At 46.6% G+C, this 25165-nt stretch overlaps 1 protein-coding gene across 1 annotated transcript in view; it reads right to left on the bottom strand.

Annotated features, from left to right (window-relative positions):
- Positions 1–25165, bottom strand: part of uggt2 (UDP-glucose glycoprotein glucosyltransferase 2) — a 740193-nt gene that overhangs the window by 94076 nt on the left and 620952 nt on the right. Inside the window, exon 33 of the mRNA XM_068034396.1 lies at positions 4155–4256. Coding sequence (XP_067890497.1) covers positions 4155–4256 — 102 coding nt within the window. The remainder of the gene's footprint in view (positions 1–4154; positions 4257–25165) is intronic.

The raw sequence follows: 25165 nt of genomic DNA, 5'->3' as shown, positions 1-25165 counted from the left end.
AGTCTGTGCCGATCATCAACCACCCATTTATACTAATCCTACACTAATCCCATATTCCTACCACATCCCCACCTGTCCCTATATTTCCCTACCACCTACCTATACTCAGGGAAATTTATAATGGCCAATTTACCTATCAACCTGCAATTCTTTGGCATGTGAGAGGAAACCGGAGCACCCGGAGGAAACCCACGCAGACACAGGGAGAACTTGCAAACTCCACACAGGCAGTACCCAGAATTGAACCCGGGTCGCTGGAGCTGTGAGGCTGCGGTGCTAACCACTGCGCCACTGTGCCGCCCATTTAGGTTTAAGGTGCGAGGGGCAAAGTTTAGAGGGGATGTGTGAGGCAAGTTCTTTACACAGAGGGTGGTGAGTGCCTGGAACTTGCTGCCGGGGGAGGTGGTGGAAGCAGGTACGATAGCGACGTTTAAGAGGCATCTTGACAAATACATGAATAGGATGTGAATAGAGGGATAAGGACCCCGGAAGTGCAGAAGGTTTTAGTTTAGGCAGGCATCAAGATCGGCGCAGGCTTGGAGGGCCGAATGGCCTGTTCCTGTGCTGTACTGTTCTTTGTTCTTGTTCTTTGTAAGACACTTCAAGCGCAGTCATCGCGGACACATTGAGTGCCATATTCAGTCTGTTCGGTGCACCAGAAGAAATTATTTCTGACAATAGGCCACAGTATACAGGCAGGGATATGTGTGACAAATGGGGCATAAACCATGTGACTTCCTCACCACTTACCCTGGATCTAATGGTCTTATCCTGAAGTGTAGGACAACGAAACAATATTTTTGTGTTGCCATGCTACATCTCAGAGCTATGCCGATGGATATGGGATTACCGTCACCAGCAGAGATCATGTTTGGGAGACAAGTACGAACGATTCACAGAATCACAGAATAATACAGTGCAGAAGAGGCCCTTCGGCCCATCGAGTCTGCACTGATGCATTAAAACACCTGACCTGTCTACCTAATCCCATTTGCCAGCACTTGGCCCGTAGCCTTGAATGTTATGACGTGACAAGTGCTCATCCAGGTACTTTTTGAAGGATGTGAGGCAACCTGCCTCTACCACCCTCCCAGGCAGGGCATTCCTGACTGTCATCACCCTCTGGGTAAAAAAGTTCTTCCTCAAATCTCCCTTAAACCTCCCGCCCCTCACCTTAAACTTGTGACCCCTTGTAACTGACCCTTCAACTAAGGGGAACAGCTGCTCCCTATCCACCCTGTCCATGCCCCTCATAATCTTGTACACCTCGATCAGGTCACCCCTAAGTCTTCTCTGCTCCGGCGAAAACAACCCAAGCCTATCCAACCTCTCTTCATAGCTTAAATGTTCCATCCCAGGCAACATCCTGGTGAATCACCTCTGCACCCCCTCCAGTGCAATCACATTCTTCCTATAATGCGGCGACCAGAATTGCACACAGTACTCCAGCTGTGACTTTACCAAAGTTCTGTACAACTCCAACATGATTCTGCCAAGACATCATCTCTCCAAATTCTCCAAGGTGCAGGAGACACTGCTCGAGAAACAAGTGAGAATGAAGAAGGTGCATGACCGACATGCAGGGGCAGAATGACCTCAGATACACACAGAACAAAAGGTCAGGGTCATACACGCCACAATGAGAACATGGTTACCCGCAGAGGGATCCAAACTATGCAGTGAGCCTACGAGGTTACAACATCTAAAGGAGCAGTGCTGAGGAGGAACCGAAGCTAATTAAGAGAAGTGTGCAATACTCCAATTGCTCACAGCGGACTCGAAAGAACACACTGACAATGATGGTGTGATGGAACAACAGGACAACAACCAACACATTGACGACATGTCTGCAAACCAAAAACAGCCAAGGGTGAAATTCAAATCCCCAGAAGGTTATACCATAACCAGATTTGGAAGAGTTGTCAAACCATCGCAACAATTTATGGACTCTTAAGCATCCATCTTCAGCTAGAAGTGCCGAGTGGATTATCCATCTTGGCCTCTTCCTGAAGTCCACAGCATCACAGAGGCCAGTCTTCAGCCAATCCAATTCACTCCACGTGATATCAAGAAACTGCTGAAGGCACTGGATACTGCAAAGGCTATGGACCCTGACAATATTCCAGCAACAGCACTGAAGACCTCACCACAGCCTGGGTTCAAACATGGACATAACAGCTGAACTCCAGAGGTGAGGTGAGAGTGACTGCCCTTGGCAACAAGGCAGCATTTGATGAATATGGCATCGAGGAGCCCTAGTTGATGGGAATCAGGGGGAAAATTCTCCACTGGTTGGAGTCATACCTAGCACAAAGCAAGATGGCTGTGGTTGTTGGAGGTCAATCATATCAGTCCGAGGACATCACTGCAGTAGATGCTCAGGGTAGTGTCCTCGGCCCAACCGTCTTCAGCTGCTTCATCAATGACCTTCCCTCCATCAAAAGGTCAGAAATGAGGATGTTTGCTGATGACTGCACAATGTTCAGCACCATTCATGACTCCTCAGATACTGATACAGCCCATGTCCATATGCAGCAAGACCTGGACAACACCCAGGTTTGGGCTGATAAATGGCAACAGTCACAACCACACAAGTGCCAGGCAATGACCATCTCAAACAAGAGAGAATCTAACCATTTCCCCTTGATGTTCAATGGCATTACCATTGCTGAATCCCCCACTATCAACATCCTGGAGGTTACCATTGACCGGAAACTTAACTGGACCAGCCACATAAATGCTGTGGCTACAAGAGCAAATCAGGGGCAGGGAATTCTGTGGCGAGTAACTCACCTCCTGTCTCCCTAATGCGTGTCCACCATTCACAGGGCCAGCAGCTCAGTATTATCGGCAGTGCCACCGCTAGCAGTGGCCACTGCTGGTACTATAGACGTCGTGGACCCAGGCGCAGTGCTGGAACCCTGGACCTCATGTAAGTGAGACGGGTTTGCCGGGGCCAGTCCTGAAGGCTTCAGCAAGGGTGGGGGTGGGCGAGAGGGTGGGCGTGAAATCCGGAGGGAGAGGGGTCCATGGTGGTTGCGGTTTTGCTGGCGTGGGTCCTCCGTGGACTACAGATTGCCCCACGAAGGAGAGACCCCCACAAGCCCACAGGGAGGGTACCTTATTTTACAAGGTGCCATTCCCGCATGGTGGTTAGATCCCAGCGGCGGCAGCAAGAGGCCCTTAAGTGGCCATTAATAAGCCACTTAAGGGCCTCAATTGGCCTCTGGGTGGGAAGGCCATTGTGGCCTATCCCGCCCCGGCAAAATTGCTTGGCGACGGGGCAGTGATGGGCCCTCCGCCCTGGCCACCCATTGCGATTCTATGGGCCCCCCGCCTTCGACCCCACCTCAGGGGGGCCCATAAAATCCAGCCCTATAAAAATGTCATCCCCTTCTCTGCTTCCACCCCACTCCTTGCAAGTTTTTTTGGCAGTAGTTGAAATCCTCCATGATTATGATTTTTTTTTACTCATTTTGTAATTTGATTAAATATTTCTCCCTCCACTTCTTTTCCACTATTTTGTAGTCTGCAATATTCCCCTAATAGTGCATTTGATCCTGTTTTATCCTTGATCTGAATGCATATAGATTATGTTTCGAATCACTTTGGCAGTTATGTCCTTTCTTGTGACTACCGCTTAGTTACTTCTGATCACAACATCTTTATTCTAGTGGACACAGTTTTAAGGTAATTAGCAAAAGAACCAGAGGTGAGATGAGCAGAATTTTTTATATGAGTTGCTACCAGCTCCTCAAGATGTATCTCCTTTAGCACTCTTGATGGCAGGAGTGCTTCCTCAGGCTGCTTAGGGAAGCTTTCAGCCTTCCCCAGCCCAATATCCAGCCACTCGCCTCAACCCAGTCGCTGACCTCCCCAGTCAGCAACCTCCCCATACCCTGATCCTTCCCCATGTCGTAGACTGTTTCCAAGGGTCCCGGCTGTGGCCTCCTGCCACTAGCATCCCTCCTGCCCACTGGCCGGCCGACCATTTGACTGGCTGCTGGGCAGGAGACACCCCTACAATATGTTCATGAAGCCATACTGTTAAGATCGGCAGAGCCAACATGTTCTTGGTCGCAGCAGATTCTTCGGCCTCCCACCCTCCCTCGCTCACAGTTAATATCGGGACCATTGTGTCATACAAAACTAACCTTAAAAAGCGCTCATACAGATGTCCTGATGCAACAGAGAAAATGTTAAGGATGTCATCTTTCTTATTTTCAGTCTGTTCAGACCTGAAACCTTCTGCAAGGCTGAAGCACAAGAAAAAGAATCACTTATTATTTGAATGAAACTTCAAACAATTATACAGAACTTAAATCAGCAGAGGTCATACTGAGATACACAATTTGAGCTTTGGCCCTTAATTTTGATCATAGCATAATTTTATTCATTTGAACATCTGATGAAAGCTGTAGCAAGTGATTTTATGTCCACATACTAAGTAGCAATTCTGTTTGCTATTTGATGGGTATTTGATGTAGCTGAATAGAAAATGCTTATATTCCATTTGATGTTACACTGAGATAGCCCAAATTAAAAATGGTCATGTTTAAAGAAGATTTATTCAATTGATTATCCCTTTTCCCTTTTTGATGTAGCTGAATAGAAAATGCTTATATTCCATTTGATGTTACACTGAGATAGCCCAAATTAAAAATGGTCATGTTTAAAGAAGATTTATTCAATTGATTATCCCTTTTCCCTTTTTGACGAGAGTGTAACATCCGCAATCCTCCAGTCCTCTCAGACCACTCCCACATTGGAGGATTGGAAGATTATGGCCAGAACTTCTGCTATCTGCACCATTACTTTCCTTAGTAAACACGAATAAATCTCATCAGGACAGGGTGAATTTTCTACTTTGAACATTTCCAACCTTTTAAGTACCTTTATTTTTATCCTGTCCAGTTTCTATACTACATCCTCCTTGTCTGTGATATTGGAACCATCCTCTTCTTTAGTGAAATCAGATATAAAGAACAAAGAACAGTACAGCACAGGAACAGGCCATTCGGCCCTCCAAGCCTGCACCGATCTTGATGCCTGTCTAAACTAAAACCTTCTGCACTTCCGGGGCCCATATCCCTCTATTCCCATCCTATTCATGTATTTGTCAAGATGCCTCTTAAACGTCTCTATGGTACCTGCTTCCACCACCTCCCCCGGCAGCATGTTCCAGGCACTCACCACCCTCTGTGTAAAGAACTTGCCTCGCACATCCCCTCTAAACTTTGCCCCTCGCACCTTAAACCTATGTCCCCTAGTAACTGACTCTTCCACCCTGGGAAAAAGCTTCTGACTATCCACTCTGTCCATGCCACTTATAATTTTGTAAACCTCTATCATGTCGCCCCTCCACCTCTGTCGTTCCAGTGAAAACAATCTGAGGTTATCTAATCTCTCCTCATAGCTAATACCCTCCAGACCAGGCAACATCCTGGTAAACCTCTTCTGTATCCTCTCCAAAGCCTCCACATCCTTCTGGTAGTGTGGCGACCAGAATTGTATGCAATATTCCAAGTGTGGCCTAACTAAAGTTCTGTACAGTTGCAGCATGACTAGCCAATTTTTCTACTCTATGCCCCGACTGATGAAGGCAAGCATGCCATATGCCTTCTTGACTACCTTATCCACCTGCGTTGCCACTTTCAATGATCTGTGGACCTGTACGCCCAGATCTCTCTGCCTGTCAATACTCCTAAGGGTTCTGCCATTTACTGTATACTTCCCACCTGCATTAGACCTTCCAAAATGCATTACCTCACATTTGTCCGGATTAAACTCCATCTGCCATTTCTCCGCCCAAGTCTCCAACCGATCTATATCCTGCTGTATCCTCTGACAATCCTCATCACTATCCGCAACTCTACCAACCTTTGTGTCGTCCGCAAACTTACTAATCAGACCAAAGTACTCATTTTGTACCTCATCCATGCCTCTACCTCTACAAGACTTCCTTTTTAGTTCCTACTTTTTGTATGTTGATAAAAGACATTAGTGTTCCCTTTGATGGTACATGCTAATCTTTCCTTATATACTCTATTTGCCACTCATTTCTTTTTTCACTTTTCCTTTGAATTTTATGTATCTGCTTGATTCCCTACTGTATTATGAATGGTTTATCATAAGCCTCCTTTTATTGTTTCACTTGAAACACTATATCTTTAGTCATACAGGGAACTCTAGCTTTGGATGTCCTTCTTGCTTCACTCAATTGAATATGTTTAGTCTGTACCTGAACTATTTCCTCCTCAAATGCTCATTTACTGTTTTACCTGCCAATCTTTGTTTCCAATCCAGCTGGGACACGACTCTTTTCTATGCACTGAAGTTAGCCCTTTTCCAGCATAATATCCTCACCCTTGATCGATTCCTTGTCCTTTTCTGTAACTATTGTAAACCATTATGATCACTGTTTTCCAAATGTTCTCCCACTAATACATGTATGAATGTCCCCACAACTAGATCTACACTGCTTCCTTCCTTGTTGGGCTAGAAACATTCTGATTAAGAAAGTTTTAGAAATGTTTTACACTCTTTGCTCTTGACTGTTTTTTGCTCCAATCGATAACAATGTAATTGAAGTTCCCTACAACTATTGCTCTATTATTTTTTGTTTCTCCCTGTCTGGTCCCTCTTCTTTCTGGACTACTTTTTATTCTAATGCTGTATGTCTCCCCCAATCCTCTATGCACATTGGTTCCTCTCTGTGATGCTTTATATTGGTTCTCCTACCCAGCCAAACTTTCCCCACAGCATTATTAATGTCCCGTGAGGACATTAGTCCCAGCCCTGTTCAGGTGCAACCAATCCATCTACGGGTCCTTCCTGCCCCAAATGAAATACGTTTGCTTTGTAAGTGCTGTTGAAACCATTTGGTGTGAACGACATTGAAGGTGCAACCACACAAAATGCATTTTACACTGAAACCCACATGCCGTCTTGCCAGTGAGGAAGGAAGGAAAAAAGCAAGGAATCAATCAAAGGTGATACTGATCTCTGAAAAATCTGCAAGATCACTTGGAAATTAGTCTTTTATTATTTTATTAGACTTTTATACAGTTTCATCAGAAATTCAGTCATAAAATTTATGGCTCAAGAACAATCCCTATAACTTGCCCCACATTTCGAAAATAATAACTGGCCAGCGATGTAATTTGATTACAAAATGCAAATTACAAAATAAAAGTTACTAAGGCAGTTTTCAATATTTAGTCTATTAGTTGGTCACAAGTAACATTGCACATGTGCAGTCAAGAACAACTTTCGTCATCTGATCAAGCAGGATTGAGGGAGTAGAAGATAACTGAACCAAGGCAAAGAGAGAGGAAGGGGAAGGAGGGAGTAGACATTGAGCTGGGGATAAAAAAAGGGTTTAAAGGAGAAGGAGGGGTGAGGGCAAAGGGAGAGGGAATAGAGGAAGGGAAAGGTGTGGAGAAGGGAAGAGGGAGGAGGGAAGAGAGAGAGAAAGGAGGGAAGAAGAAAGGGAAGAGAGGAGAGGAAGAAGGGAGGGGAAGGTGAGAGGGGGAGGTAACAAGGAAGGGTGAAAAGGAGAGGGGGTGAGGGGAAGGAAACCGTGTGTGGTGGGAAACTACAGGTGGGTAGGTGGAGGTGGAAAAATATCTCAATGGGGAGTTAGTAAGCGTATTTCAGTGACTGGGGAGTGCAGTGTGGGGGTTGTTGATATGGCTCATTGGGGAAGAAAGTATGGACAGTCTGAGAGTTGGAATGGTGGCTTAGTAGCTGGTTGTCTACGTGTCTCAGTGGCATGGGAAGGGCAGGTTAGCAGGTAGTGGAATCGTGACTGGTCTTTTTCTGCTCCTTAACAATCTGGGTCAAATGTAGACCATGACTTTGCCCCTGGTCTTACTATAATCGTCTGGGTTCTGATGGTTTTGGGACTTGGATATGCAATTCACATGAGTGATATATTTTCTTGTCAACTTTGTCTGATTTGTTGCCTTTGGAATAGCCTAATGATAATAGTTACCTGTAATGCTTGAATATTACCAGTTCTGTACTGCTCATTAATTGTGTTGAACTCTTCTAGGTACACAGGAACAGAGAAGCAGGAGTGGGCCATTCAGCCTGTCGAGCCTGCTCTGCCATTCAATTAGATCATGGTTGATATCTACCTCAACGCCACTTTCCCACGCTATCCCCATTTCCCTTGATGTCATTAGTATCCAGAAATTTATTGATTTCTGTTTTGAACATGGTCAATGATTGAGCTTCCACAGCCCTCCGGGGTAGAGAATTCCAAAGATTCACCACTGTCTGAAGAAATCACTCCTCATCTCAGTCTTAAATGACCTACCTCTTATTCTGAGATTATGTCCCCTGGTTCGAGACTCACCAAACAAGGTAAACATCCTATCTACATCCACTCTATTTAAATTCAATTAATTAAAATAAAAATCTGGAATTGAAAGCTAATCTCAGTAATGGTGTCATGAAGCTATGATTGTCTTAAAAACCCATCTGGTTCACTGATGTCCTTTAGGGAAGGAAATCTGCTGACCTTACCTGGTCTGGCCTACAGGTGACTCCAGACCCACAGCAATGTGGTTGACTCTTAACTGCCCTCTAAAATGATTTACAAGCCACTCAGTTCAAGGGCAATTAGGGCTGGCCTGCCAGTGATGCCCACATCCCAAGAAAGAATATGAAAAAACCCTGTCACACCCTGGAAGAATTTTGTAAGTTTCAATGAGATTACCTCTCATTCTTTAAAACTCTAGAGAATACAGGCTCAGTTGCCGCAATCTGTCTTCATAAGACAATCCTGTCATGCCAGGGATCAGTCTGGTAAACCTCCATTGCACTCCCTCTATGGCAAGTATATTCTTCCTTAGATAAGGAGAACAAAACTGTACACAAACTCCAGGTGCAGTCTCACCACGGCTCTATACAATTGCAGCAAGCCATTTTTACTCTCGTACTCAAATCGCCTTGCGATGAAGGCCATTTGCCTTAAAGCCTGGTTCGGGTATAAAATTAAAAACCGACCCAAGCCCGACCCGACAACAGGCATCTCGAACCCGACCCAGGCCCGTGTCCTTTAATTTTTAAAAATGCCCGACCCGACCCAACACGACCCGACCCGAAATACAGATTAAAATGAAAACAATACGAAACAAAACAGTACTGTAGTCAGTTCCGATGAAGGGTCACTGACCCGAAACGTTAACACTGCTTCTCTTTCCACAGATGCTGCCAGACCTGCTGAGTGATTCCAGCATTTCTTGTTTTTATTTCAGATTTCCAGCATCCGCAGTATTTTGCTTTTATTATAGTACTGTAGTCAGGTTTGGTCGGGTTCGGGTCGGGTAGCCAGCTTTAATTTGCCTTCCTAATTGCTTGCTGCACTGCATACTACCTTTTAGTGATTCATGAACAAGGACATCCGGGTCCCTTTGGACATCAACACCTCCTACCTCTCATCATTTAAGAAATACTCTTTCTGTTTTTTCTACCAAAGTGGATCACTTCACACTTATTCACATTATATTCCATCTGCCATGCTCTTGCCCATTTACTTAGCCTGTCCAAATCCCCTTGAAGCCTCCTTGCATCCTCCTCACAACTTACATTCCCACCTAGTTCTGTGTCATCAGCAAATTTGGAAATATTACATTTGGTCCCCATGTCCAAATCATTTACATAGATTGTGAACAGCTGCGGCCACAGCACTGAACCTTGCGGTACTCCACTAGTAACAGCCTGCCCTCCTGAGAATGATCCATTCATTCCTACCCTGTTTTCTGTCTGTTAACCAATTCTCAGTCCATACTAGTATATTACCCCCAATCCCATGTGCTCTAATTTTGTTTACTAACCTCCTGTGTGGGACTTTATCAAAAGCCCTCTGAAAATCTAAATACATCACATCCACTGGTTCTCCTTTATCTATGCTGCAAGTAACATCCTCAAAAAATTCCAACACGTTTGTCAAACATGATTTCCCTTTCATAAATCCATGTTGACTCTGCCCAATCATAGCATTATCTTCTAAATGTCTAGTTATCACATCCTTTATAATAGATGAAACATTTTCCTACGACTGACGTCAAACTAACAGGTTTGTAGATCTCCATTTTCTCTCTCCTTCCCTTCTTAAATAGTGGGGTTACATTTGTTACTTTCCAGTCTGCACGAACCGTTCCAGAATCTATAGAATTTTGAAAGATAACCACCAATGCACCCACTCTATCTATAGCCACCTCTTTCAACACTCTGAGATGTAGCTCATCTGGTCAAGGGGTTTTAGCAACCTTCAATCCAGTTAATTTTCTGAGTACTACCTCTTTATTATTACTAATTTCTTTCAGTTCCTCATTTTCACAAGTTCCTTGGTTCCCCAGTTTTTCTGGGAGATTTTCTGTATCTTCCTCCGTGAAGACAGACAGAAAGTAATTGTTTAGTTTCTCTGCCATTTCCCCATTCTCCATTATAAATTCCCTGGTGTAAAACAAATTATTGGAGGGCAAATTATTGCAAATAAAATCAAACATAGAGCTAAAATAAAAGCAAAATACTGCAGATGCTGGAAATCTGAAATAAAAACAGAAAGTGCTGGAAATACTCAGCAGGACGAGGTCAAGTAAGTTTTCCCCTCTTGTTGGTTCTCTCACCACCTGCCGCATACCCAATCTAGCAGATATGTCCTTTAGGACACGGCCAGCTCGGTCAGTAGTGGTGCTACCAAGCCACTCTTGGAGATGGACATTGAAGTCCCCCACCCAGAGTACATCCTGTGCCCTTGCAGTGGTTAGCACCGCAGCCTCACAGCTCCAGCAACCCGGGTTCAATTCTGGGTACTGCCTGTGTGGAGTTTGCAAGTTCTCCCTGTGTCTGCGTGGGTTTCCTCCGGGTGCTCCGGTTTCCTCCCACAAGCCAAAGACTTGCAGTTTGATAGGTAAATTGGCCATTATAAATTGCCCCTAGTATAGGTAGGTGGTAGGGAAATATAGGGACAGGTGGGGATGTGGTAGGAATATGGGATTAGTGTAGGATTAGTATAAATGGGTGGTTGATGGTCGGCACAGACTCGGTGGGCCGAAGGGCCTGTTTCAGTGCTGTATCTCTAAAAAAAAAATGCTTCCTCCAAGTGCTGTTCAACATGAAGGAGTACTGACTCATCAGCTGAGGGAGGGTGGTAGGTGGTAATCAGCAGGTAATCAGCATCTATGTTTGACCTGATGCCATGAGAGTTCACAGTCGATGTTGAGGACTCCCAGGGCAACTCCATCCCTACTGTATACCACTGTACCACCACCTCTGCTGGGTCTGTCCTGCCGGTGGGATAGGACATACCTGGGGATGGTGATGGCAGAGTCTGGGACATTGTCTGGCAGGTATGATTCCGTGAGTATGACTATGTCAGGCTGTTGCTTGACTAGTCTGTGGGACAGCTCTCCCAACTTTGGCACAAGCCCCCAGATGTTAGTAAGGAGGACTTTGCAGGGTTGACAGGGCTAGGTTTGCCGTTGTCGTTTCCAGTGCCTAGGTCGATGCCGGGTGGTCCGTCCGGTTTCATTCATAGAGAGATACAGCATTGAAACAGGCCCTTCGGCCCACCGAGTCTGTGCCGACCAACAACCACCCATTTATACTAATCCTACATTAATCCCATATTCCCTACCACCTGCCTACACTAGGGGCAATTTACAATGGCCAATTTACCTATCAACCTGCAAGTCTTTGGCTGTGGGAGGAAACCGGAGCACCCAGCGGAAACCCACGCGGTCACAGGGAGAACTTGCAAACTCCACACAGGCAGTACCCAGAACCAAACCTGGGTCACTGGAGCTGTGAGGCTGCGGTGCTAACCACTGCGCCGCCCCACATTCCTTTTTATTGACTTTGTAGTGGATAGATACAACTGAGTGGCTTGCTAGGCCATTTCAGAGGGCATGTAAGCGTCAACCACATTGCTGTAGGTCTGGAGTCACATGTAGGCCAGACCAGGTAAGGACAGCAGATTTCCTTCCCTAAAGGACATTACTGAACCAGATGGGATTTTACAACAATTGACATGGCCATCATCAGAGCTTTTTAATTCCAGATTTATTAATTGAATTCAAATTCCATCTTCTGCTGTGGTGGGATTTGAACCCATGTCCCCAGAACAATACGCTGGGTCTCTGGGTTACTAGTCCAGTGACAATACCACTACACCACCGCCTCTTAAAGCTAGCCTATATCTCTTAAAGGAAAGGTGAATTATGGCTGCTAGAGATGCTGACATCATTTGGAATGGTGTGGTGCAAACAAGGAACAATGACTAACCATAGGACAGAGGGTGCACCAACACTGAACTAGAGGTCTTGGTGGAGGAGGCGGAAAAAGGAGAGATATATTCTATTCACAAGAGGACAGGAGACCCTCCAGACACATAGTGAGAAGGCAGTCGGAACAGATAGCTGCAGAGATAAATGCCAGGAGTTTAGTCCCAAGAAATTTAACAATCTCACATGGGTGGTCAAGGTCAGTGAATGCAAATTCAATGTCATATCTTACCAACTGCACCACTAGATTCAGCCAATGCTCAATTCATTGCACCCCCATCACTCACCTAACAACAATCTCTATCAATCAGGACTCATAAACAACATTCAAATTCTCACCCTCACACACTTAGCACTGTCGCAAGCCTCACAACCACATCTCAGATCTTGCACACACTACCAGCTATTCAATCATGACAGCCAAAAATACTGGATGGCACTCACTGACACCCTTCCCTCTCTCCTACAGGAGAAGGTGGCACACAACTGTAGGCAGCAGGAATGAACTGGAAGGGGAGGTGCACGCCTGCATGTTCTAACCTCCGTGGAGGAGACGGCACTGGCCATTATGGGAAGGGCCATTGCTGAACCTGTGGCCATTGGAGGGGCTGAATCTATTGAAGATGATGGTACCCTCATACCTATACCACCTTCTCACATCCCACTTCACCCTCATCCCACAATTCCTTCTGACTTACAAACTGCAGTTGGTGTAAGCATGCATTTCTTACCTTCCCCTCACCAATCATTTTCTCATCCCTTTTTCTTTTCAGATACTTAAGAACTGCAACCTGCCCAGACAATGCAGGAAGACCAATTAGATAGTGATGATGAAGACAGATTTTCCTTCTGGGGTCAGGAGACGGACGTTGGGACCGTTTCCGCCTCCCGATCCCATGAGAAGGAAGCAGTCACAGGCCTCGACTTTCAAGGGGCTGCCTGTTAATTGGTTGGAGGGTGGGTTGGGTGGCCAATTAGAGGCCATGGGGGTGGGAATGGAGGTCAGAAATGGAGGACAGACTGAGTGGGTGTGGGTTCAATTTAGCAGACCACAGCAGCCATTATTGTGGCTGTCGCTTTACTCATTGAATTGCAGCAGCAGTCATGGAACGGGAAAGGCAACGGGCTGGAATCTGAGGCAGGGCTTCCCCTCGCTTTGCCGATGCTGATCTGGAGGTCCTCCTTGAGGCAGTGATGGAGAGGAGGGAGATCCTCTTTCTGGAGGCTAGCAGGAGAAGGCCACCCTCCCAAACTAAGCAGGCATGGATCGAGGTCGCTGAAACCGTTAGCAGACAAAGGCCGGGATTTTATAGAGCTTCCAACATTGGGCTCCATGTTGGAGCGGGGGGTGGGGGTGGGGGGCGGGGGAGCTGGAAGATCATTCTGGCAGCAGCCCACCACGGAGCCCGATGCCGAGAGGGCTGGGCCCAATCTTCCCAGCAGCGGCGAGGCTCTGTAGCGGCCATCCGCCACTGGGCGACAGGACCCAGATTAAAATATTCAAATTAGCAGAATGCATAGATTTAAATAAAATTGACTTCAAACTTACCTTCAGACCGCAATCTTCTGAGCTGCGGCCGGCACTCACGGGCCTTCACTTTCCTATCTGGGGAAAGCAGGTGCCGCAGGGATGGGGAAGGGGGAACTTAAGATTTTTAGTGCAGTGGTGGGAGGGGGACGGGGTCAAATTTACATCATTAGTGCAGGGGAATGTGGGAAGGGGTCACCTGTGCACTTTGTTCAGTTTGGGGGGGTGGGGGGAAAGGTCCAGTGTGGAAGGTAAGTGTTTTGTGGGGGAGAGGGCAAATAATGAATGTTATTGTTATTTGGGGGTAGGATAGGGGCGGCAGATTTTTAATCAGTACCGTGGGGGTGGGGGGGGATATAACTTTAAAAATTTTAATTAGTTGGCAGGGCTTTAAAAAATTCCCCAGCACCTGTGCACAGGGAGCTGATGCCATTGTCTTACAGGCTGCCGCAAGGTTCAAGAGGTCAGTTCACCACCAGATTCTCAAAGGTAATTAGGGATGGGCAATAAATGCTGGCCTTACCAGCGACACCCCCAAGGCCAGCATTTATTGCGACAGTGAAGGAAATGAATAAAATGAATAAAAAAAGGTTGTTAGGGTGCCCCCTCACGCCCATTGCAAGTCAGGGAAGGAGAAATGGGCATTCTTGATGGTGAGGATGAAAAGATATTGCAATCCACCCCATTCGACAGCATGCCAAAGGTTCAGCTGCATTGGGAAGCCTCACTACTGCATAGGCTTCTGCTCTTAAAGAACAGTTCTCATCCGTTTTTCTTGTGTCTCCCACAGATTCTGACATGGAGGGGGAAGGACAGATTCCTGTATCTGCTCCTGGGCAAGCGCTGGCATCAGAGACACCACAGCAAGCACTGTTACATCTTACAAGCACAACCTGCACCAGCTCAGATACAGTCACCCCAGTGGGTCCTCGTGCACAATTAGGTAGGGCGGCACTGGGTGATCAGTGCATCATGAGTGGGCAGGAGGTGGTGAGAGAGGCAGAGGCAGCTGTGGGCTGTCCCCCATGGAGGATGGAGGACAGACACAGCCATGCTCAGCTGGGCCTCCGGGTCACAAGAAAGGAGGCTCTACTTATACCAGCAGAAACAGATGTGTTCCCACGCATCAGAGATCCCTGAGGCAATACACAGTCATGGCCTGAGAATCAGGTCATGTGCTTGACCCTGGCTCAGGGCTTTGAACACATGAGTCCCTCCATTGAGAGAGTGGCCAACCTCATGCAGAGCCATATGTGGCAGCAATTGGAGTGGATGCAGGAGCAGTGCACTGACATACACAGAATGCATGCCACACTTTGTATCCCTAACCGGTCAGTGGGGCTGATTGCGCAGAATGTTTGGAGGGGATGCCACTTGAGTCCCAGCTTTTAAACAGAGGTACAACTTAGCAGTCCTCCAATCCTCTGGCACCACACCTGTATCCAGTAAGGACTGGAAAATGATGGTCAGACCTTCTGTTATTTCCTCTCTTGCTTCTTATAACAGCCTGGGGTACATTTCATCCGGTCCCGGTGATTTATCAACTTTCAAAGATGTGCGTCCTGCATTGGCGGTGAGAGTAGATTTATTCCAGGCTGCTTCTTCAATGGAAGTGTTCTCACAGGCATTTCAAAGTGATTTCCAGACCATGCCATACTCCTAGGTTACAAGGGCTCAGTTGAAACATGCCTAGACTCTGATGAGACTCTTGAGTCCAGCGCCAGACCCGGCCACCTCCCTGTGCAGTTGTGCATCTTCCTCCTCCTCTTCCTCTGATGAGCTGTGTCATTCCATGGCCTCACCTTCTTCGAGGTCCACACCTCTCTGGAGGGCCAGCAGACCACCATGATACTCGAGACCCTTACAGGAATGTACTGCAGGGCGGTAGCCGACCAGTCCAGGCACTGGAACTGCATCTTCAAAGCCTGATGGCCTGCTCAATGGTAGCCCTTGTGAGCAGATGGCTGTGGTTATAGTGCCTCTGTGGCTTCTGTTATGAATGCTGGACTTTGTAGTATGATTATGTGTTAAAAACTGTGATCTTTAATGCAGAGTAAAATGGACATTTGGAGGAAACATGTGACCTTGCACAAATTCTGCCCAGAGACAAGCTGGAGGTCTTGGTTACCATGAAAACAAAGAACCCAGATCAAAGACCCTTTTGAAAGCAGGGTGCAAGGTTGCAACACCTAAAGGAGAATGGGTTTTACTCTCCAGACTCTCAGATTGTAAACTGGGAGGTAGGGGCTCTGAAAATGCAGATTCGAGTTTTTAACACCTGGAAACAAAGGAAGGTCCAGATGGTTTTGCTATGTCAGACCTATGGTCTCTGAGAATTGTAAAAGGCAAATTACAATTGACTTTTGAGCTGGATAAATTTGAAAGGCTTTCCTAGGTCAGAAGGCTGAAAGGAAGAAAAGAGGACCAATGGAGTTTATTTAGAGATACAGCACTGAAACAGGCCCTTCAGCCCACCGAGTCTGTGCCGACCAACAACCACCCATTTATACTAACCCTACAGTAATCCCATATTCCCTATCACCTACCTACACTAGGGGCAATTTACAACGGCCAATTTACCTATCACCTGCAAGACTTTGGCTGTGGGAGGAAACCAGAGCACCCGGTGAAAACCCACGCAGACACAGGGAGAACTTGCAAACTCCGCACAGGCAGTACCCAGAATCAAACCTGGGTCTCTGGAGCTGTGAGACTGCGGTGCTAACCACTGCGCCACTGAGCTGCATAGCCTAAAGAGAGAGAGAGGCCATTGAGCTGTTTTTCTGGGAAGCAGCTGCTCTCAGATATAGCAAAAGGCTGCTAAGATTCGAACCCAGTTTGAAGAGGTCACCAGAGGTTGCCTTATTAACGATAGTCCAGTCGAATGTGGTTGGAAGAAGTGAGCGAAGAAGACATCGGCTTTGAGCAGGACACCAGGAGATCCAATTCACTGCAACTGGGAGGAGTCTGGTACTTTTAACTGCAATTATACCTTTTTGATAAGAACACTGTTGAATGTATAAATGTGGTATCGGGGTTTTGAGTGTGTTAATGGGAAATACCTTTCTCTGTAATTTAATGTATTAGCTACCTACTAAGTACTGTTTAGTTAATGTTGATTTTTAGTTTTGTTGCTATAGTAAAAGGACAGCATGGTTTTGTGAAGGGGAGGTTGTGTCTTACGAATTTGATTGAGTTTTTTGAGGAAGTGACGAAGATGATTGATGAGGGAAGGGCAGTGGATGTTGTCTATATGGACTTTAGTAAGGCCTTTGACAAGGTCCCACATGGCAGACTGGTACAAAAGGTGAAGTCACACGGGATCAGAGGTGAGCTGGTAAGATGGATACAGAACTGGCTCAGTCACAGAAGACAGTGGGTAACAGTGGAAGGGTGTTTTTCTGAATGGAGGGTTGTGACTAGTGGTATTCCGCAGGGATCAGCGCTGGGACCTTTGCTGTTTGTAGTATATATAAATGATTTGGAGGAAAATGTAGCTGGTCTGATTTGTAAGTTTGCGGATGACACAAAGGTTGGTGGAGTTACGGATAATGATGAGGATTGTCAGAGGATACAGCAGGATATAGATTGGTTGGAGACTTGGGCGGAGAAATGGCAGATGAAGTTTAATCCGGACAAATGTGAGGTAATGCATTTTGGAAGGTCTAATGCAGGTGGGAGGTATACAGTAAATGGCAGAACCCTTAGGAGTATTGACAGGCAGAGAGATCTGGGCGTACAGGTCCACAGGTCACTGAAAGTGGCAACGCAGGTGGATAAGGTAGTCAAGAAGGCATACGGCATGCTTGCCTTCATCGGTCGGGGCATAGAGTATAAAAATTGGCAAGTCATGTTGCAGCTGTACAGAACTTTAGTTAGGCCACACTTGGAATATTGCGTGCAATTCTGGTCGCCACACTACCAGAAGGATGTGGAGGCTTTGGAGAGGGTACAGAGGAGGTTTACCACGATGTTGCCTGGTCTGGAGGGCATTAGCTATGAGGAGAGGTTGGATAAACGCGGATTGTTTTCACTGGAACGATGGAGCTGGAGGGGCGACATGATAGAGGTTTACAAAGTTAGAAGCGGCATGGACAGAGTGGATAGTCAGAAGCTTTTTCCCAGGGTGGAAGAGTCAGTTACTAGGGGACATAGGTTTAAGGTGCGAGGGGCAAAGTTTAGAGGGGATGTGCGAGGCATGTTTTTTACACAGAGGGTGGTGAGTGCCTGGAACTTGCTGCCAGGGGAGGTGGTGGAAGCAGATACGATAGCGACGTTTAAGAGAGATCTTGACTAATATATGAATAGGAAGGGAATAGAGGGATATGGGCCCCGGAAGTGCAGAAGGTGTTAGTTTCGGCAGGCATCAAGATCGGCGCAGGCTTGGAGGGCCGAATGGCCTGTTCCTGTGCTGTATTGTTCTTTGTTCTTAAAACATGAAATCTTGTCATGTGATTCTTTAATTGGTCATTGGGAAGTTCATATCTCTTGTTTTAAAAGTTAACAGTCTCTACTGAGGTCGTAACACTCCGTCTTGGGTCCCGTAAAAGAGTGAGTTGCCATCTCTTCAAGGGACATCCCTTGTCTCCTGGAATGAGTTTTGCTGCAAAGGACTCAGATTAGGACTTCCACAGGTCGATCTAAAGAAGAAAACTGAAGGCTGTACACAAGGAAATACTTGGTGCATTGGGAAGCCTGCCAGAAAGCCTCCAGTCAATGTAAGGAGTAAGGAAGAATCCAGTATGAACCGTGCGCATGGCCTTGCGCAGAGCTTGAAGCCCATCCTTTCCAGTTTGGCATGGTGGTCAAATCCATCAACACACTTATGGAGACAACCATGGTGATAGTCATTTTCTCAGTTTCCACTAAAAGTCTGAGTGCTGCCATGCAAGCTCAGACTGCTGTTATTATGGCTCTGGATACCAGTGTTCAAAGGGGCTTCCAGGGTGTTACGGGAGTCCAACAATCTATCTTCCAACAGATTACTAGGATTGCTGAGGTGTCACCCTTGGGGGAGCGGCAGTGGATCCATGGAGCATGAACCTGTTGTCCTCAAGATGACAACCCTTGCGATCCCACCTCTTACAGCCAGTGCCCTTACTGTTGCCTGTCATCCAGTCAACCCAGACTGCTGCCACCATGCAAAGATAATGCAATTTGAAGCCGAGCCATCTAGGCTTAGGCAGAGCTGATCGAGGTCATAGAGTCATATACAGCACAGAAGGAGACCATTCGGCTCATTGAGTCCATGCCGGCTCTCCGCAGAGCAATCCAGTCAGCTCCACTCCCTGCTCGATCCCCGTAGCCCTGCAAGTTTATTTCCTCCAAAGGTCATCTATCCAAAGGTTATCCTCCAAAGCCAAGTGTAGTCTCCTCTACTGAAAGTCATCAGCCTTCTGTGGACATGAAAGAGACTCCAGGATGGTATGTTGCCTCCCTGGTGCCAGGGTCAAGGATGTTTCTGAACGGACAGGGGGCATTCTGAAGGGGGAGGGTGAACAGCCAGAGGTTGTGCTACACATCGGTACCAATGACACAGGCAGGAAGAGTGGCGAGGTCCTGCAGGGGGAGTTTAGGGAGTTAGGTAGAAAGTTAAAAGACAGGACCTCTAGGGTTGTAATCTCGGGATTACTCCCTGTGCTACGTGCCAGTGAGGCTAGAAATAGGAAGATAGTGCAGCTAAACACATGGCTGAACAGCTGGTGTAGAAGGGAGGGTTTCAGATATCTGGACCATTGGGAGCTCTTCAGGGACAGATGGAAACTGTACAAGAAGGACAGGTTGCATCTAAACTGGAGGGGCACAAATATCCTGGCTGCGAGGTTTGCTAGCGTCACTCGGGAGGGTTTAAACTAGTGTGGCAGGGGGGTGGGAACACGAGCAGTAGGACAGCAGGTGAAATAAATGAGGGGGAACTAGTAAATCAGGCCAGTAAGACTAAGAGGAAAAGCAAGCAGGGAGATGTTGCGGAGCACAGCGGGACTAATGGTCTGAAGTACATTTGTTTCAATGCGAGAAGTATAACAGGTAAAGCAGATGAACTTAGAGCTTGGATTAGTACTTGGAACTATGATGTTGTTGCTATTACAGAGACTTGGTTGAGGGAAGGACAGGATTGGCAGCTAAATGTTCCAGGATTTAGAAGCTTCAGGCGGGATAGAGGGGAATGTAAAAGGGGTGGGGGGGGAGTTGCATTACTGGTTAAGGAGAATATCACAGCTGTACTGCAGGAGGACACCTCGGAGGGGTCATGCAGCGAGGCAATATGGGTGGAGCTCAGGAATAGGAAGGGTGCAGTCACAATGTTGGGGGTTTACGACAGGCCTCCCAACAGCCAGCGGGAGGTAGAGGAGCAGATATGTAGACAGATTTTGGAAAGATGTAAAGGTTACAGGGTTGTAGTGGTGGGTGATTTTAACTGCCCCTATATTGACTGGGACTCACTTAGTGCTAGGTGCTTGGATGGGGCAGAATTTGTAAGGAGCATCCAGGATGGTTTCGTGAAACAATATGTAGATAGTCCAACTGGGGAAGGGGCCGTACTGGACCTGGTATTAGGGAATGAGCCCGGCCAGGTGGTCGAAGTTTCAGTAGGGGAGCATTTCGGGAACAGTGACCATAATTCCATAAGTTTTAAGGTACTTGTGGATAAGGATAAGAGTAGTCCTCGGGTGAAGGTGCTAAATTGGGGGAAGGGTAATTATAACAATATAAGGCAGGAACTAAGAATTTAGATTGGGGGCGGTTGTTTGAGGGTAAATCAACATCTGACATGTGGGAGTCTTTCAAATGTCAGTTGATTAGAATCCAGGACCAGCATGTTCCTATGAGGAAGAAGGATAAGTTTGACAAGTTTCGGGAACCTTGGATAACGCGGGATATTGTGAGCCTAGTCAAAAAGAAAAAGGAAGCATTCGTAAGGGCTGGAAGGCTAGGAACAGACAAATCCCTTGAGGAATATAAAGACAGTAGGAAGGAACTTAAGCAAGGAGTCAGGAGGGCTAAAAGGGGTCATGAAAAGTCATTGCAAACAGGATTAAGGAAAATCCCAAGGCTTTTTGTATGTATATAAAGAGCAAGAGGGTAACCAGGGAAAGGGTTGGCCCACTCAAGGACAGAGAAGGGAATCTATGTGTGGAGCCAGAGGAAATGGGCGAGGTACTAAATGAGTACTTTGCATCAGTATTCACCAAAGAGAAGGACTTGGTGGATGATGAGCCGAGGGTAGGGAATGTAGATAGTCTCAGTCATCTCATTATCAAAAAGGAGGAGGTGTTGGGTGTCTTGCAAAGCATTAAGGTAGATAAGTCCCCAGGGCCTGATGGGATCTACCCCAGAATACTGAGGGAGGCAAGGGAAGAAATTGCTGGGGCCTTGACAGAAATCTTTGCATCCTCATTGGCTGCAGGTGAGGTCCCAGAGGACTGGAGAATAGCCAATGTTGTTCCTTTGTTTAAGAAGGGTAGCAAGGATAATCCAGGAAATTATAGGCCGGTGAGCCTTACGTCAGTGGTAGGGAAATTATTAGAGAGGATTCTTCGGGACAGGATTTACTCCCATTTGGAAACAAATGAACTTATTAGCGAGCGGCAGCATGGTTTTGTGAAGGGGAGGTCGTGTCTTACTAATTTGATTGAGTTTTTTGAGGAAGTGACAAAGGTGATTGATGAAGGAAGGGCAGTGGATGTTATCTATATGGACTTCAGTAAAGGTTTTGACAAGGTCCCTCATGGCAGACTGGTACAAAAGGTGAAGTCACACGGGATCAGAGGTGAGCTGGCAAGATGGATACAGAACTAGCTCAGTCATAGAAGACAGAGGGTAGCAGTGGAAGGGTGCTTTTCTGAATGAAGGGATGTGACTAGTGGTGTTCCGTAGGGATCAGTGCTGGGACCTTTGCTGTTTGTATATATATAAATATATAAATAAGTATATATATAAATGATTTGGAGGAAAATGTAGCTGGTCTGATTGGTAAGTTTGCAGACAACACAAAGGTTGGTGGAGTTGCGGATAGTGATGAGGATTGTCAGAGGATACAGCAGGATATAGATCAGTTGGAGACTTGGGTGGAGAAATGGCAGATGGAGTTTAATCCGGACAAATGTGAGGTAATGCATTTTGGAAGGTCTAATGCAGGTGGGAAGTATACAGTAAATGGCAGAACCCTTAGGAGTATTGACAGGCAGAGAGATCTGGGCGTACAGGTCCACAGGTCACTGAAAGTGGCAACGCATGTGGATAAGGTAGTCAAGAAGGCATACGGCATGCTTGCCTTCATCGGTTGGGGCATAGAGTAAAAAAATTGGCAAGTCATGCTGCAGCTGTACAGAACTTTAGTTAGGCCACACTTAGAATATTGCGTGCAATTCTGGTCGCCACACTATCAGAAGGACATGGAGGCTTTGGAGAGGGCACAGAAGAGGTTTACCAGGATGTTGCCTGGTCTGGAGGGCATTAGCTATGAGGAGAGGTTGGATAAACTCGGATTGTTTTCACTGGAACGACGGAGGTGGAGGGGCGACATGACAGAGGTTTACAAAGTTATGAGTGGCATGGACAGAGTGGATAGTCAGAAGCTTTTTCCCAGGGTGGAAGAGTCAGTTACTAGGAGACATAGGTTTAAGGTGTGAGGGGCAAAGTTTAGAGGGGATGTGCGAGGCAAGTTCTTTACATAGTGGGTGGTGAGTGCCTGGAACTTGCTGCCGGGGGAGGTGGTGGAAGCAGGTACGATAGCGACGTTTAAGAGGCATCTTGACAAATACATGAATAGGATGGGAATAGAGGGATACGGTCCCCGGAAGTGCAGAAGGTTTTAGTTTAGACAGGCATCAAGATCGGCGCAGGCTTGGAGGGCCGAATGGCCTGTTCCTGTGCTGTACTGTTCTTTGTTCTGCCAGCCTGCTGCAGTCACAGGGATAGCACTTCGTAGCAACATGAGGACAGGCAAAGGCTAACAGAAGACAGGCACTAAGGGAACACAGAAGCGTGATTAATTTATGTTTGTATGCAATGTGCTATGATTTATTTTATAAATTTGGATTAGACGATGGATTTTATATGTTGGCTTTTATTTTTACATTTTGGCCAAGAGACTGATGTGTTGCCAGTTACAGAGGGAAGATAAGGAGTGTGGAACTGTTGGTGAATGGAGAAATGAGGTTGAGGTTACTGTTATCGTACTGCAACTAATTCTTCACATACAATCCAGCAGAGAGCGCTGTCTAGGTTACAACCTCCCTTCCTCTTCTTTGTCTTCCACCTCTTTGTGCTTCTGCTGCTCAGTTGCTCACCTGATAGATGGTGGCACAGAGTGTTCTCTCATGATGGCAGCATTGTGCAGCATGCAGCATGTGACCACAAATCTTGAGATCCATTCAGCTGAACACTGCAGGGCTCCTCCAGAGTGGGCCAGGTACTGGAATCGTTGCTTCAGAACTCCAATGACCTGCTCTATATTATTTGTTGTGGCAGCATGACTCTCTCATTGTATGCATGCTGCACATGTTTGCATGGGTCACAAACCAGAGCCATGAGTCAGCAGACAGCCCTTGCCATCCAGTAGCCACCCTTTGGTTTGCTGTGGTGGCTGAAATATAGATTGCATAGTAGATTGCCACAATGTGACTGCATCATGACTTCTGTCAGGACACAGGGCATTGACCTGCATGATGTGCTGTGTATGGTCATACACTAGCCACACATTGAGGGATGGAATCTGGTACATGACAGAGGTGACATACACAGCACAAAAAGCCATGTGCGTGCAGTCATGGCACCCTGCACCATGGGGAAGACTGCAATCCTTGCAAATCCGCAAGTCATTTCTCTTTGAATAAAGAGCTCAGTGACCTCTCTTATTGCACTGCAAACTGCAGGGTGCTGCTATTATCTCCAGCATCTGAAAGGAGTCAGATGCATAAAAGTACATTGGCACGTTTACCTTGATAGCCACTGGCAACGCGGTCTTTGCCCTGTTCTGTGGTTTGGAGTTGTAGCTGCAGCAGTTGACAGATTACAGTGGCAATTTCCTTAGTGATTGCAGACGTCTCAAATAATGGCCATCGCAGAAGGTCAGATATAAAAAAGTGCTCCCTGAACACCCTCTGTGGATATGACCTTCTGCTGAGAGCCCTTCTCCACCTCCTCCACCTCCCGCTTCGAGCAGCTTGTCCTGGTCAATAGCCTCTGCTCATTCTTCCAGTCATGTTGCATACCAAGGCGAATGCCTGCTTACTGCATGGTTCTCAAATTGGGGTCTGCTTTGTACAAATTATCGGAAGTTATTTTTAGTCCAGCACAAGCAGCTGACAAGATGTCCACCCCGAAGCTGACGAATATCAGAGAATTAGAGAATCACAGAATTGCTTCAGCACAAAAGGAGACTATTTGGCCCATCATGTCTGCATTGGCTCTCTGAAGGAACAATTCACCTAATGTCACTCCCCCGTCTTTTCCCCATAGCCCTGCAAATTCTTCCTTTTCATATAACAATTCACTTCCCTCTTGAATGCCTCAATGGAATCTGCTTCCACCGCAATCTCAGGCAGTGTAGCAATGACATCACGGAAAGGAGGCTGGGTGCGGGCGGGGGGGCGGGGGTAAGGGCACACTGTGGCGGGAAATTTAAATCTCAGATCTCCGGTGCTCCAGAGATGGTGCTTAGAATTGGAATCACCAATAATGGAAGATTCCTGGTCATTCCCAGAGAGTTTGGAACCCTGGACCTTGTCCCATACTTAACCACATGAATTAATCACTTACATTTGTTGTAGCAATAGAGAGTTTAGGCTTTTCTCGTCTTGGTGCCAGTTTGTGACCTCTTTTACCAAGCCTCGTGTTTTGAAGTGTTACCTGCGTGACAGGAATATGTGAGCTAGCTGGCTAATGTGTGTTATAAGCTTCTTGGTACTGAGGTGGCAATCCTGAGATGGGCCTTTTGCAGGCTGCACCTCTTTGTGCTACAACATGGGTAGTCTGACTGTGCTTCCTTTTTCTCATATGTATAAGCACTTGGAAGGTCTCGCTGCAACACAAGGATGTGGTGTCAATCTGAGATAATGTCATCATGTGAGCAAATATCTGCCATGCTACTGAAACTGGGCACTTGCTCTGCATGACCAGTGAAGCTGGTCAGTAAAGCTTGGAAACATGCTTGTCTGTACCCACTCTGAGGCAGGAAGAGGGAAATGTCTTCACACTTGCCCAAGACCTCTACAACAGCAGTCTGAGCACCTAAAGCTGTCTTCAGAACCACTGTAGTACAGGTATCTGCTGTACATTGGCCTAGTAGAAGAAAGAAAGACTTGCATTTATATAGCGCTTTTCATGACCACCAGAC

This window comes from Heterodontus francisci, chromosome 6 (genome assembly GCF_036365525.1).
Source record: "Heterodontus francisci isolate sHetFra1 chromosome 6, sHetFra1.hap1, whole genome shotgun sequence".
In the NCBI taxonomy this organism is placed as follows: Eukaryota; Metazoa; Chordata; class Chondrichthyes; order Heterodontiformes; family Heterodontidae; genus Heterodontus; species Heterodontus francisci.
Note: the sequence above shows the minus strand (reverse complement) of the source record. Positions and strands in the feature narration are given on the sequence as shown.